The 16085-nt window shown below is 37.9% G+C and overlaps 1 protein-coding gene across 1 annotated transcript in view; it reads right to left on the bottom strand.

Moving 5' to 3' along the window:
* Positions 1 to 13200, bottom strand: part of LOC144374592 (cytochrome P450 3A9-like) — a 27264-nt gene extending 14064 nt beyond the window's left edge. The window contains exons 1-6 of the mRNA XM_078037362.1: positions 13115 to 13200; positions 10420 to 10513; positions 7615 to 7667; positions 5505 to 5604; positions 1661 to 1774; positions 1129 to 1217 (exon numbers count right to left, since the gene is read on the bottom strand). Coding sequence (XP_077893488.1) covers positions 1129 to 1217; positions 1661 to 1774; positions 5505 to 5604; positions 7615 to 7667; positions 10420 to 10513; positions 13115 to 13185 — 521 coding nt within the window. The 5' untranslated portion in view covers positions 13186 to 13200. The remainder of the gene's footprint in view (positions 1 to 1128; positions 1218 to 1660; positions 1775 to 5504; positions 5605 to 7614; positions 7668 to 10419; positions 10514 to 13114) is intronic.
* Positions 13201 to 16085: the final 2885 nt, after the last annotated feature.

Raw genomic sequence — 16085 nt, forward strand, 5'->3', positions numbered from 1 at the left:
GTCAAGGAGCACTAGTTCTCATGACCTTTCAGAAGATGATTGTTGTCTGTTATTAGGTTTGTCCACAATGTACTAAGATAGAAGAATAGCCTTCTACATTGTCCTTGATATGTTGGGTAGTAGGACACCCTCCAAGGCATGAACTACCTTTTATGTTCTAGCCATCTAAGATTTAATTTGTTTGGCATTTAACATACTCATGCCTCCTGTGAGAAGCATATGCATGAAAATGCAAAGTCCCAATTACATAAAAAAAAGGGTCTCATGGTTTCGGTTACCCACCAACCAGCATGGCTTTGCCAGCATTCATCCTCACTGTGACCCTGTCAAGACAGTGGGAGAGCGGCTTTTCCAACACTTTTTCTCACTGTGACCCTGTCAAGCAGTGAGTGGGGGGATCACCTTCACCAAGTATCAGTGGTTGTTCATGGGTCAAAATAACCCATTTTATATAACAAATGATATGGTAGTTGTAATCCATATCCTTTCAGGACCTTATCTCTGTTGAGACTGGAGGAACAAGTGGTGAGAATATTTCATATTTTGTATTTTGCTGATATTCTCAGTGCAACCATGAAGAGATTTGTTGTTCCATGGCCTGCATGGTATTTTTCTTTTTTAATTTTTTTTAAATATTTTTTTTTAGTTGTAGAGGACAGCATGCCTTTATTTTATCAGTTTATTTTTATGTGATGATGAGGATCAAACTCAGTGCCTTACACATGCTAGGCAAGTGTTCTGCCACTGAGCTACATCCCTAGCTCTGTGTTATATCTTTCTATCCCTGCTCAATAGGTACAAGAAACTTCCCCCCATCCAACATTCCCTAGGCTCTACCCTCAACTTCTGAGTGATTATGTTCTTCATTGTAAAATATGTGTTTTGACTTACATAATATCCACATTGACGATCAAGCAGATAAACTAATTCTGTTTTTGTACACAGATGTCCCAGCACCCTGCCTCATCCTAGGAGCCTCTCCTCCTTGTGTGGCCCATTGTGGTTGTGACAGCACACACTTACTTTTGTCTGGTCAGGGGGTAGCTCAACAGTCGTAATTTCAGTTCCCTGGCAGGGTGCTGGAAGGTCTTAAAACAGCTCAGAACCACAGAGCTGCCTGCTACTTACTCTTTCACAGTGACAGGCTTGCCTTTCTTCACTTCCTGGCTCAGGTACTTCACCAATGCTTCTCCATATTGGTTAATGATGGGGATCTTCTAAGCACAAAACACAACTTCACCCACAGTTAGAGGAGAATCGAGTCCCCGAGGCTCTGGTTTTCCCAGGATTATAAAGTATGAGATATTTATAATGAATAAAATAATATCTCTTCTAGATATAAAGACAATAGGTCATTTGAAATTTTTAATTAGTTCTTTTTATTTATCCATAAGAATAAGTTTCATTTTGACATAATTATAAAAGCATGGAAAATAATTTGTTCTAACTCAGTCCCAATACTTCCCCTTTCTCTCCTCTCTTTCTTCCCTCTGTTCCCTTCCTTCTACTGTATTGATCTTTCTGATATTTACTTTTAGTTTTTTTAATTAGAAATTTCAAACTTAGTGAAATATTCTTTGGAAAACGATGATGTTCTCACACATGTCCTATCCCCAAATCCTTATTTAAGTTTTTAACTAAAGTCCTCTTAGTTTATTACCTCCTTGAGTTTCCCACTGGAGAACACTGGTGACAGCAAGACTCGAAATCTCTTCCACTCTTCATCCCTTGCTGCAAATAGAGCTTTTTGCATAAATCCCAATGGCAAAACTACCTGAAGTTCACACAAAAAAAGACATTTTGTATGAGGTATGTTTTGGAAGTCTCCACATTGTAGAGAACTTGTTAAACAGGCATCAGTTTTTTTAATCAGTTATTTACTGAGTGTCTACTAGGGGGCTCTCCCTGTGTTAGATGCTCCATAAACTTTTATCCCAAATTCCTCTTCTCTTGTGAGGGTAGAGGGGGTACCCAGCCACCAGATGCATGTTCAGTATTTATATTACGGCTGCTGTGTAAATACAAAGACCCCTCATGGTAGGTAAACTGTTCTTCCAGGGTACAGAGAGCATTATGACCTAGGGCATCCTATACAGGCAGCACAGGAAAAAACTGATTGATGACAGTCATCCAGATAACCTTGGAAAACTAGGTTGCCTAGACCAGTTATGCTTTTCCATATATGTACAGCATAAATGTCTTGCAAGGGATGCCAGGATATAGCCACTTAAATATAGTATCTAATAACTTAAAATATTAGGAACTTCTTCTGAATTCTGAAAAAATTATGCAATTATATGGAAGCACTTTTGTTGAATCATCTCCCACTACACAAACATGGAGGGACAGAAGGAAAAGGAAAGATAATTATGTTTCCCAGCTTGAGACTGGCCTGTCAATCCAACCTGCTGGAAGCTGTCATTCAGCTTCCAACACTGTGTTTTATTTATAAAGGTACACATCCAGTTCTCATTCATGATGAAAGCTCAAAACACTAGGAAGAAAAAAAAAACTTCTTCAATCTGAAACAGACTCTATATACTAAAAAACCCAAAACCAACAACAAAACCTTAAGGTAACATAACATTTACTGGTGAAATGGTGAATCTATTCTCCTAAGTTCAGGAAGAATGTATAGTTTTCTACTTTTATCATTCTTATCCAATATTACTATACTCTAAATTTGTACTGGAGCAATGGGACAATGTTTTTAAAAAGGCATAAAAATTGCAAATGAAAGAACCTGAAGTGACCCTGTCTTCAGGGGACAAAATTATCAATGTGAAAAATCTCAAAGAATATTTTAAAACTTCTAGAACTAATAAATAGGTTCACCAAGGTTGTAAGATACAGTATTAACATGCAAAAACAAGCTATATAAAAACAAGGGAAATGTAAAAAAAAAAAACATTAAAAACACAATACTATTCACTGTCACTCCAAAGAAAATGAAACACATTAGGAACAGATATAAACACAAGTACAGGATTGCTATGCAGAAAAGTATAAAATGTTGATCAAAGATATTAAGGAAAATCTCAAGAAATGGAGAAGCATAACATGTATTGAAAGATTCAACCCAGAAAAGATACAGATTTTCTCCAAAGTAATCTATAGATTTGATTGAATTCTTATCAAAATCTCACCAAGTGGGTTTTTGCAGACAAACTTATTCTGAATTTGTATGAAAAATTAAAAAACCAACATAAATAAAGTGGGAGGCCTGGGGATGTGGCTCAAGCGGTAGTGCGCTTGCCTGACATGCATGCAGCCCAGATTTGATCCTCAGCACCACATACAAACATAACAGAAAATAAGGAGTTAAACAGTATGATAGTCTCTAATGCTAACTTAACACACCAGGAGACAGGAGTTTGAGAAGTCAGCTCAGCATTCTGAGGCTATGAATTCATCAGAAAAACCAACAAGCCAGAAGCAAAGACCAGTTCATTACAATAAAACCCACTGAGAGAGGCCACTAGTCTTCCCTGTTCTGATAATAATACTAGGGACTCCCCCAGATGAGGTGTCACATCTTTTTGAACTAAGGGGCAAATGCATGCATAGAAAAGTTAAGATGGTAACTTCTTTGTCTTATATATATATATATATATATATATATATATATATATATACTTGTAGATGGACACAATATTTTTATTTTATTTTTTTTATGTGGTGCAGGGGACTGAACCCAGCCCTTTACACATGTTAGGCAAGCACTGTACCACTGAACCACACAACCCTGGCCCCAAGATGATAACATATTTTTTCCTTTGCTTTATTAACATAGTCACCATCCCCCAAGGTTGGTACTTAAAGTGGTAATGAAACTCATTGCAAGAAAAAACACAATGGAGAGAAGAGCACAGGCACAACTAAAATAAAACAGAGTGAAAAATAGACACACCCTCTCAGCCCAAATGAATGCTTTGCAATGGTGTAAACAGAATGATCAGAGGGAGAACAGTCTTTCTAAAGATGGTACTGAAACAACTGGACAGCCACAGACCAACAAAACAAGACAACAACAACAAATGAACCCTCACCATGTTTTAAAATTAGCATTACATAGATCATAGGTTTTTATGTAAATTGTAAAGTCTATAACTTTTAGGAGAGAAACAAGAACAACATAAAAGTTAGAGGCAAATCTTTTCATGTATTAGCGTCCCCCATAAAAGACAATACTTGCTCTTATGGAGACGCTGTTAAGAGAAAAAGACAAGTGACCCATCAGGACTTGAAAAGACTAGCAAGAGGGAGCCTTGGGGATCACTATATCCCAAGAAAGCTGATGATTATATGGATTTATCCACAGCAGCAATTTTGCCCAAATGTACATAGGCTCTTATGTACACGGGCACATAAAACTGGTGAAATCTAAATAAGTTCTGTGGATTATATCAATGTCAATTTCTGGTTACTCTAATAACAGGAATAGACTACATTCAGAGATAAGTAATATGATATTCAAAGCATGTCAATTGGGAAAAACAGAAGAAAAGTTTTATGAAACTTCCTTGAACAGTTTTGGAGCTAATTTCTGTGAAGCTGTGATTACTCCAAGACACAAATTTAATCAATAAATATTTGTATTTTTAAAAATAACCTTAGCATACACTTCACAGAAAATGATATAAGCTCAATCAACAAATATATTAAAAGCTATTCATCATCTTTAGCAATCAGAGAAATGCAAATCAAAACCACTATCATGTCACTCCAGTCAGAATGGCAATTATTATGAAGATAAACAACAATAAATATTGGCGAGCATAGGGAGAAAGCAGCATACTCATACTTTGTTGGTAGGATTGCAAATTGATGCAGCCAATATGTAATGCAGTATGGAGATTCCTTGGAAATCTTGAAATGGAACCATTATTTGACCCAGCTATCCCTGCCTTTGGTTTATACCCAAAGGACTTAAAATCAGCATACTACAGGGACACAGCCTCATCAGTGTTTTATAGCAGCGCAATTCACTATAGCAAAACTGTGGAACCAACCTAGATGCTCTTCAGTGGATGAATGGATAAAAAGGGGGGGGGATATATTCCCAATGAAATTTTACTCCACAATAAAAGAGAATGCAATCATGGTGTTTGTAGATAAATGGATGGCATTGGAAAAGATAATGCTAAGTGAAGTTAGCCCATCCACAAAAAAACAAATGCCAAATGTTTTCTCTGATATAAGAAAGCTGATTCATGATGGGTTAGGGAGGGGTTGAATGGGAGGAATGTATAAACTCTAGATAGGGCAGAGGGGTTAGAGAGAAAGGGAAGGGGCGGGGGTTAGCAAAAATGATGGAATGTGATACACATCATTATCCAAAGTACATGTGTGAAGACATGAATTGGTGTCAACATACTTTATATACAACCATAGATATGAAAAATTGTGTTATATATGTGTGATAAGAATTGTAATGCATTCTGCTGTAATTTATTTTTAAAAAATCAATTAAAAAAAAGAAATTTAAAAAAATTAATGCTTACTGCCCTATTTGTAAAAACAGAATAACATTCTTTCACCAGCACTGTTTTGATCATCTCTGGATCCGTAATAACCAACACAGGCTGTTGACCATCATACAATCTGTGTTGGGAAAGAAGAGCTCATTAAACCTACTAAGACATATTCTTCAGTTAGAGCAACACCCAGGAATCCAAACTGATATTCCATAATCCGTATGCCTGACTGTAGAATGCACAGTGACACTAGATACAAGTTCAAGTTAGGTAATGACACACAAGAACATTCTGGACATATAAAATGAAGGTCATGTACCTGAAGCAGGGAAGGGATATTTAAAGATAAAGAAACTCTTTATAAGAAGAGCCTGGTCAGAGATGTCTAAATGGTGCGTACATGTTTTCTACCTCATTCTCTAATAATTTTGTATTTAAAAATATTTTATAATCAGTGCAGTTTTAATCTGCACTTCTCTAATTGGGAGATATGTTAAACATTTTTTCATATATTCATTGGTAATTTGTATTTCTTCTTTTGAGAAGGGTCTGCTCAGTCATTTTGCCCATTTATTGATTGGGTTATTTGTTTTGTTGGTGTTAAGCTTATTAATATTGTGAATATTAACACCATAAATGAAGTTCAGGGGGCAAAGATTTTATCCACTTCTGAAGGTTCTCTTTTTATGCTTTAATTGTTTCTTCTGATGTGAAAGTATATTAAATTAGAGAAAAATAGACAAGTAAATTATTAAGTTCTTACAAGTGCTTAAGATACAAGAGATGGCTAAGGTTGTATCAGTGGGGACTCAGCCCTGTGTGCTCTTTCCAATCAACAACATGGCCTTTATGAGCCATGCCAGTTAGGTAGGATGATGTGGTCAGCTCTGCTGTTTTGAGGACTTGATGAGAGACGATGAAGAGGGAGGAAGAGGCAAAGCCTTCTTCCACTTGCTTATAGAACACAATAACTACAATAATACCTCTGGAGCTGCTTTCATCAAGCATTATTAAGAAAATGGCTACTGAAATTAGCTGTTTTCACCCTAGCAGATTATGAAGTACATAAGCCCATGGAAACACAGTGGTTTAAAATGTACTGGAAGTCTATTCTTGAAAGTCAGTAGAATGAGGTAGGCAGAGAAATCCCTGTGTATACTTCTAGTGAAAACTCCTAATTGTCAGGGAAAAACAAATGAAATCTCCAAGACTTCACACTTGCAGAGAAAGTTAAAACAAAAGAAAGCAGAGGTCAAATCATTTCCCAATCTGTTCATCTCTGTCTCCTCTTTTCTTTCAAATGTACATAATAACCCCAAAATTTATATAAAGGTCACTTTTATTCAATGTGACAATCTTGAAAGTAGATTAAGCCATGCATGGTGAACATTTTAGGAAGGTCTGACTTAATGTCTCCTATGCAGTATTAAAGGCTCCTAATGAAGAAAAAAATGGAAAAGGGGGTAGAGGCTGGGCACTAGAGAGAAGGTGAGGCCAAGAGTTTTTGGGTCATCAGAGACTGAGAAAAGTCAAAAGTATGACATTCTTGTCCATGAACCATGACATCTGGTGAAATATGGGACTCTTGACAGGAGGAGGAGCCTCTAAAAGCTTTATGTAATCAATTCCCAGTAATAGCTCTGGGCTGGCATTGTCCTCTTGCCCTGGAGTGCCTCATTTAATAAGTCTACTCAAGGGAAGTTTCCAAAATACTCACCTGCTGGTAGCAGGCCTTCCCTGTCCCCCGGGGCCCAGCCCCCAATTCCTTGTTCTGCATGTCAATGTGGCCAGCTCACAAGGCCGTGACGCAGGTGGCCAGCTCACAAGGCCGTGATACAGGCTTGCAGTTTCCAGTTTATCTACCTCGAGCATATGTGTCTCTCGGAACAGCTTGACCTGTTCGAGCCTCCTGAAAGGGGACATGACGATAACCCAAGGACACAGTTATTACTCTTTTCTCCTCGCCTTTGAGTCATTTCCCCTGTTACAAAAGATATTTAAGGAGAACAAATTTGGCAATAAAGCGCACACATGCCTCCTCCTGGATGAAGAACCTTGGTGTCCTGTGATTTTTTAATTTTTTAACCTCAATGTCTCTCGCCGGACTCGGTTCCCGTTAGCCGGACGTGGCACTCACCCCCACATTTTCCCATACTTTTTATGACATTGGACATCATACTGCCAAAAACTCTGGGTGGAGAAACAAGAGAATTTATATTGTTATTTTGAAAATATTGAACCCTGCTTTTAATTCATGAACCAATATTTAGAATCCCTTGAAATCAGACTGGAATATGGTCTATAACTGGCAGTTAGAGGGAAGCTCTTATTCTAAGTCATCCAAAGGCAAAGAAGAGAAAATAAATGGGATATTAGTGTTGAGAGCCACAGTTTAGTCGGAATGATGCCTGGCATTTTGCTGAAGGGAATGGTTAAAAGATGACCCTGCTCTGAGATTAGGGTGGCTCTGGGATTAGAGCGGATCCTGCTGCCTCTGGTGCTCGCTACTTTTGAGTTCCCGTTGAGTTCTCTTGGGATTCAGAGAGAATTGACTGCGTGGAGCCCTGTGGAGGGAGTGTGTTCCTGGGAAGTGTATGTAGAGTGCTGGTGAGAGTTCCAGAATAAAGAGTTGCTGTTTGAACCTACAAGGCTTTGTGGCGGCTTGGTTAATTTGTGCCCAGCCAGACTGCAGCATATTAGAAAAGGGAATTTAGAGTCCATCTTGAATTTTCTTGAAGTATTGTACATATTGAAGAAATTATCCTCTTTTTTTTTTAGACAAGGTATTGCCAAGTTTCCTATGAACCTTGAATTTGTGATTCTCTTACCTCAGCCTCCAGAGTGGTTGGGACTACAGGTGTGTGATATAGTTTCACTAATTGTCCTTGAGTATGAATATGAAGCAAGTCTAGTTTTCTGTATCATTTTCTCATGTGCATGGACTGTTTTGAAATCCTGCCAAATTTGAGTCATTCCCTCCACCTGGATGTGAAAAAATCAAAGCTGAGAAAAAGTGAGTGAGTTTCCCAGGGATATTCTCAAGGCCACTTCACTCATTCATCCCCAGATCTTTTTTCATTTCTCTCATGAATCTCCGTAGAATACTGGGGAAATGAGGAAGTTCAAGGCACCAGTCACCTCTAAGTTGACCATGTTGATGTGAGTAGTTTAGCTGACTATTTCACTACTGTGACTCTGACAAGAACCATGTAGAAAACTAAGATTTACTGGGCTCACATTTTCAGAGGTCTCAGTTCATACATCGCTTCCTGTGTTGCTGTGGTCTGTGGTGAGGCAGAATAGCATTGCAGAAGAGTGTGAAGGAATAAAGCAGCTCAGGATGTGGCATTAGGAATCAGACAGAAACTCCACTAACCAGGGACAAAATGTATGCCCTGAAGCCAGGCCCCCAGTGACCCACCTCTTCCAACAATACCCTACCTGCTTACAGTTGCCCCCAATTAATCCTTACTGAGGAAATAGTATAGAGTAGATTAAGGATTTCACGATTCAATCACTTTATTTCTGAACTTTCTTACATTTCCTCATAGATGAGCTTCTGAGGGATACCAAGACCATAACAGTGATTCTCATGCATGTTGTGGAGTGAGAAAGAACAAGTAAGGATTGCCAAAATGGAGTCACCTTCTGTTTTTCCAGATCAAAGTGGAAAAGATGGAGAGATGCAACTCCTACCCATGGGAGTCAACAAATTAAGTACTTGCTCTAAGTTTTTTTTTCTAACACTTAAAAAGAAATCTTCCTATTGCTATATTTCAGGGATGATGTTTTCATGATGCACAGGGAGATCCCCAATTATGTGGATCTTACAGCCTGTCTAGTATACTGTTTATCTGGAAAGCGTAAATAGAAAATAATGCCTTTTCAGCAGGAATAGCAGAATGGAATTCTCAGGGTGTCAGGGGGCCTATAATTCTCAGGGGGGTCTATAATTATGCTCAGAATTATAGAATTAGAGTATGATAAACAAGCCTCAGTGTTTGGAAGAGATAATCTGAGCAGAGTGTAGCATTTTTTTCTGGCCTCTGGTTTTGAGCTCATAAATTTCTGTCAAGAGTCAGGCCCCGAGTCAGATATCTAAACGGGTTAATGACAAAGGCTTGATGAAAATTCACATTTCTTGTGGAACATGTTACCTTGTATTTAGTTTAAAAATTTAAATTTTTTTTAAATCATGTGATTACTGTTCATTTCATATGTGATACTGCCTTTGTTAAAAAACAATACACATCTTGTGTTTAATTATGTGAAATCCATATACAAGGGCTAACTTATCTCATTCATACTTATTTGTTGCTAAGACTCACTGCTAGGGTGCTATCTTTGAATGATAAGAAGAAATGCAGAATGCTGTCGTTTCATCTGTTAAATTCTCCAAATATGTCACAGGAAGTAAAACTTGGGTGAAGCCATGGAAATAACCACAGGGTATTTACATATTAAAAAATTAACTATGTGCAAATTGTCAACTTATGAATGCTTGGGGTACTTCAGAAATTGTAGTTTCATTTTTAATTTACAAAGGGACTCATGAGACCTTGCAAAGAATAGGAATGTTTGAAGGTGTTTACCATGCCCTCTTTCACAGATTTTTTGCTCAAATACTAAGCACAATATAATCGTCGTGGAAATGTGCACCAAGCAAGTTAAAAATCATTTTTATGAAAAATTCAAAGTCTGAACAACATCATGAAGATCAAATGCAGATGTACGAGAGATCCAAGCTGTTCCACTGAGGCTCTTGAAGAGTTGACATCAGAGCTCCAGGGAAAACCTGCCCATGCTCCAGGAGGGGCCTGAACATTGTTTCTCAAAGGATAAAAACTACTAAATTTCTCTTGAAGATAAACATTTTTATTGATGACACTAAACTGGCATTTGTACTCAGGAGATAAAATAGAGGGAGCTCAAGCACACTCACCTTGCGGTAGTACAGAAGAGTTCCAAATAAAGGCAAAGGTGTTGGCCCAGGTATTCCCAGCTTCTTAAATAGCCCATGAGAGTATGTTCCATATCTATAAAGTGAAATAGAAAGCCGGGTCACCCTGATTGTCATTCTATAGATAAGGTCCTGACCAGTCTCTGACTTAGAAACTGGACCAGGCAGTGAGATAGGTAACATGTCAGTGATACATAACAACAAAAACTCCAACTGGCACATTCTGTTTTCCAACACCACTTAGAGATAACTTCCTGCCACAAGAGGCACAATGATTTGGTAAAAGAACTTGAGTCTTCATTGCCCCAATAACTGGGTTTGTTCTTAATAAACATTCCCAGCCTTGACTGCGCCTGAGAAGGTCAGGCTGGCATTCTGCCAGAGCATCAGAGTTGCTATGTGTATTTGGTATGTTAACCTTTCCTTAACGTAGAGATTCCTAGTAAAAAAGGGCCAATGCTTTGACATGCCTTTCATTATGAGATTTTGAGTAACCAAATCCATTCAAGCACACAGTGTCCACTGAGAACCTATGGTAACATTATTTTTTGCAATTTGGTCATAAACCTTTCATACTTTTCCTTCTTTCTATGCCATGTCTCTGGTTCAGCATTCAGCCCTTCTTTAAATTTGACTTCACATGGATATTTGGAAGCAGTCATAGTATTCTTATTTCTGTTGAATGACAAATGTGACATTTAAGAAAACTGGGACTTCCATTGGCTTTATACCAACGTGAGCTAAGTTGAGTGTCACCCAAGTCCATTGTCAGACAATCTAAGTGACTTGAGCAAGAAGGAAGGCTGAGTTTCCTTAGACTCTTAGTGCTACTGTGAGGAATAAATGACTGAGGAATCATCTCCAGGCCATTCCTCCTCTCATTGAGTCTGATCCTCCAACTGGTGATGCTCAGATGGCAGCATAGATTTAGGCATGCTCATGTTTACCAAGGCAGTCAATCATAAAATAAATTTTTGTATTGCCTCTATACATCAACTCTCCTTGTATGAAAACCCACAAAGGCTGGTGCTTCCTTGGGCTAGCCAACCTGCAACACAGATGTGTCATGTTCACATCCCCATGCCTGAGGGTTCTGGATCCTAAAATCTTCACCCCTATCAGCATTGATAATAGATGAAAGACTAGGTAAAGGAAAAATGGTGAACAAGAGATTCCTGGCAGCTACTTCAATCACGAAACAACCAGTCTTGCAAAGATTGCCCCATAGTAGCACAGAAGAGAAAAGTCTGGCATGTTTAAATAGCTCAACATGCCCAGCAATTCCTTTTAACTACATAGAAGGTGACCTTCCAAATTTTAGTTACAGTCCTGATGACAGAGCAGACAATATGCAACATAAAATAAGAATCCATAATGTGTTCCAGACAGTTGAATAAGAACTTGCTGCTTCTTTGGAGGAGAATTTTTAAGGCAGTATAGTTTTCACATACTCTGTACAAATCCTGTCATTACATACAGTAAAATTAAACTACATTGATTCACTAGAGAATGTCTGCAGAGAGAGGATTATGTTGCCACAACACCCTGAATTAGTAGTACCTTTTCTTTCAGACAATAAGACAGATCTATATTTTCATTTTCCATGCTATTTTGATTCCTTATTTTTAAGAGTGAAATTGAGACAAATGTCAGATGTGACCTGTGTGGAATCTCTCCTACCCACAATCAAAATAACCTCTTTCCCTCTGTTTCATGATGTCAGGATCCCATTAGTAAAAGCAATTTCCCTACTAGATGATATTCATTCCTGCGTTTATGTTGGAGTGTAAAGGAAAAGAAGTAAAGCCAATTTGGCTTTGTGATGTTGTTCACGCTGCTAGACTGTTTCATATTGAGGGATAATAAGTCTCTTTACTGATGCTAATATCTCAGAGAGAGCAAAAATAATACAAAAGGAAAGAATAAAACTTATTAAAATTTCTGTCAGGTATTCTCTGCTCTAGACACTTATCATTTACAAGAAAACAGTTCTGTGAATTTCAGGGTGAAATAATTGAGTTTTACAAGAGAGGAAAGTGCCAGGAGAAAAAGAGGGAATTGTGCAGTCAACCTTCCAGGGAGTCTGAGGGGAAATTGGTGTGTTATATAGAGGGTGCTGGGGGCAAGAGGGGGCAGGAGTCACCACATGCACAGGGGATAGTCCTCTTGCATGTCTTCTGCAATAGGCAGAAATCCAAGAAGATAAAGAGACAAAACCCAAGTAAACTGGTTTTCCCCAGAATTCCCTAAGTTTGAAAGGGAGTGAGGTTCCCAATGCATGTGATAATAGTTATTAATTATCTGTATATGCTGAATTCTGGTTTATTCCTCTAGGTGAAACACAGAGCCAATCAGATAACCCCCAGAAACAAATCTCAACACCAATTTCCCTATCCACAAGAACTCACCATTTGTTCAGCAGTTCTGTCTTCTGAATTTTTTTTCTACTATGTGGGCTTTTTTGCCAAAAATGTGTCAATTTGTAATTCAGTGAGGCCAATTTATGTGTTAGGAAAGGAGATGGGGCCAGGCATGCTCAATAGAAACTTTTTAAGTGTTTATAGAAATTTCAATTCCATGATCTCTTTTGATCTTTCAAATAGACAAAGAAAAGAGGAACATGATTAGGTCCCCACCTCCAGGGTAACAGTGGAGAGGAGACTGGACAGCTACTCACAGATATAGGAGCACCAGGAAGATAGCCAGGAGGACCCAGGTCTCTATGGAAGAATTGGAGATCAGATCCATCACCACTTTTCTTCAGCAGTTCTGTCTTCTTAATTGTTTTTTTTTTTTTTTTTTTTTTTGCTATTTGGGCTTTTTTTGCCAAAAGGTGTCAAGCTGTAATTCAGTGAGGCCAATTTATGTGCTAGGAAAGGAGGTGGGGCCAGTGGAAAGGCCACCTATGCATCTCCTGGAATTGGAGAGGTCAGGTGTTCTCTTTGCAGTTGACAAAGAATCATGCACTCTCCTCTTTGATCTTTTAAACTATTGACTTAAACAAACTTCCTTTGGTAATTTCACTAACTTTGAGGCCAACAGCTGTCCAATGGGTAACTAAAAGAAGAATAAATCTTGGTATTCTGCCTTCATTAGGTATCCTTTACTAACCTAATATTTGTGACTACGCAGCTTTGCACAAGACATGTTAATCATTTAAGGAGTGTTTATCTAAAAACTAGCAAAATAAGAATATTTAGTCCCAAATATACCTAATCTGATACCATCTTGGAGATTGAGGCAAGATTGTAGGGACATTTGATTGTCAGCTTTGGGGGTTTTGTTTTGTTTTGTTTTGTTTGTTTGGTGCTGAGGATGGAACCCAGGGCCTTGTGCATGCAAGACAAGCACTCTACCAACTGATCTGTAACCCCAGCCCTGATCCTCAGCTTTTAAAGCAGGTTTTCTTCAGAGCACCAGAGTGGTACCTAGAATTTCTCATTCATTTTTCAATTCCTTTCAGGAATGGCAGAGTCTTGTAGACAGATCACTATGAAGAGAATGTTCCCTCAACAAAAGGAATCATATCATGACATCTACATTGCCTTTCTAGTATCCAATATCTGGTAGATAAACATCCTGAGCAGTAAGTAAAATTTACCCCTTTCAAGTGATTAGGACTTCTCAGGAGCTACCTCACAGTGCTAGAACTGAGATAGTGATCCATGAGACTACAGTTTGGGCAAGATTGCTTAACAATGCATACTTCTTCCCCACTGCTCTAATTCTTATATAAAAGCCTTCAGGTCAACTCCACACCTTGAAGACATGCCTAAAAATATATCTTCCTGGGGTGGATACACAGATTATATTTCTTTACTTGCTTTTTACATTTACCCTTTGCGTTTGATTTTGGGGGTGAGTGGCCAGACCTAGATTTTGTATCTGGCCTGAAACTTCTGTAGTATGCTTAGTGTATGTTTGGTGAAAAAATAAATATATCACTGTGTAATCAATAATGTCAATGTTATTTAATATTTTATTTTTGAACTCAAGCAAAACCATTAGCATTTAATTTTCTTAATTTTTCATAGCACCATAGCTGATGACATGAGAATACACGAGACCTTCATCAAAACAAGCTACATCCATAAATCTTTGGCTATACAGGTTACTGCACCTAGAATGTTTTTGTGCCTCACAAAAGACTTCAGCTTACCCTTCAAAAACCAGCTCCCACAGCACCTATTTTGGTATAGTCTTTCCTAATTTATCTTGAGCAGTAGGAAAACTTATTCCTTGCTCTGATCTCCAAGACTCTGAAAGCTGACGAAGGAGGATTGCAAGTTTAAAACCAGTCTCATAAATTGATTGAGGCCCTATGACACTTAGATAGACCCTCTCTCAAAATAAAATATAAAAAGGGAAGAATAATAGAATGAATAATACAGTATTACTTTATGTGCATATATGGTTACACAATCCAGGTAAATCTACATCATGTACAACCAAGAGATTCATTTTACTATACTTCCTACTCATAAACCCCCTTCATTCCCTTCACATATTTCTACTTAATCATGTCTACACCCCACTTTATTGTGAATTAGCATTAAGATATCAGAGAAAACATTTGAAATTTGGTTTGGGGGGATTGACTTATTTTGTTTAACATAATATTCTCCAGCTCCATCCATTTACCAGTAAATGCCATTTTATTCTTTTTTAAGGTTGAGTCATATTTCATTGTGTGTGTGTGTGTGTGTGTGTATCACATTTTCTTTATATATTCATCTTTTGAAGGACACCTACATTTGTTCCATAGGTTAAGTATGAAGATCTGCTCACGTATTTGGTTATATACAGACTCAGCCCCAGATACCATGCTGATTTGAGAGGGGCACACATGAACAGGCAATTGTAGGATGCCAAATAAAGTAATCATAGAGGTATGAGAAAAAAACATTCTTATCAATTTTAAAGGTGGAGCTTCTTTCTTGGCATGGGACAGTCCATTCTCTTGTGCATCGTAAGTCCACATAATATCTGTTTTGAGAAGCCTGTTATCACTTCCACTGACAAATAAATTGCACATGGGTTTGGCTTTTGTTTTACATTCAAAACTCACAGGTCATAATCTTAAGTATGCAAAAAAATAGAATGGAATGAAAGAAAAAAAAAGTAAGATGATTTTTTAAACTCAGCTCTCAAATGCTCTTTCTTTTAAGTAGGTACTATTTTCATCTTGCTAACTTTGAGAGGCAGAAGTATCTAAGCTTTGTGGTGGGGAGAGGGAATAGCCAAGTATTCTCGGCCTTGTGTTTTGAGTGGTGTGAAGACTGTCAGGTCCAGGAACACATCCTCTTGGACTGAAGGAAAAATGTTCCTCAACCCATAGTCACTGCAGGTTGAATGTGATGTATGCCCACTGTGTTCAGGACCTGTGTCAAGCATTACACATGAACTATCCAGAAACATGGCTTTCATGAATTTTAACCATTGTTGGGGGAATTAAACACTAAACAGCAAGATGAAAAAAAACCCACACATATAGATTTTGAATTACAAATTTGGATGAGTTCTGTGAAGTTAAAGAATACTTTACTGAAACTTGTAGCAGGATTTGACTCACTCATTTTTTCCTTTGTCAAACTTACTCATTTTTCAAAAAATATAAAAATAGCATAATCAACAAAACTAAAGAGAAG

This window comes from Ictidomys tridecemlineatus, unplaced genomic scaffold (assembly GCF_052094955.1).
Source record: "Ictidomys tridecemlineatus isolate mIctTri1 unplaced genomic scaffold, mIctTri1.hap1 Scaffold_769, whole genome shotgun sequence".
In the NCBI taxonomy this organism is placed as follows: domain Eukaryota; kingdom Metazoa; phylum Chordata; class Mammalia; order Rodentia; family Sciuridae; genus Ictidomys; species Ictidomys tridecemlineatus.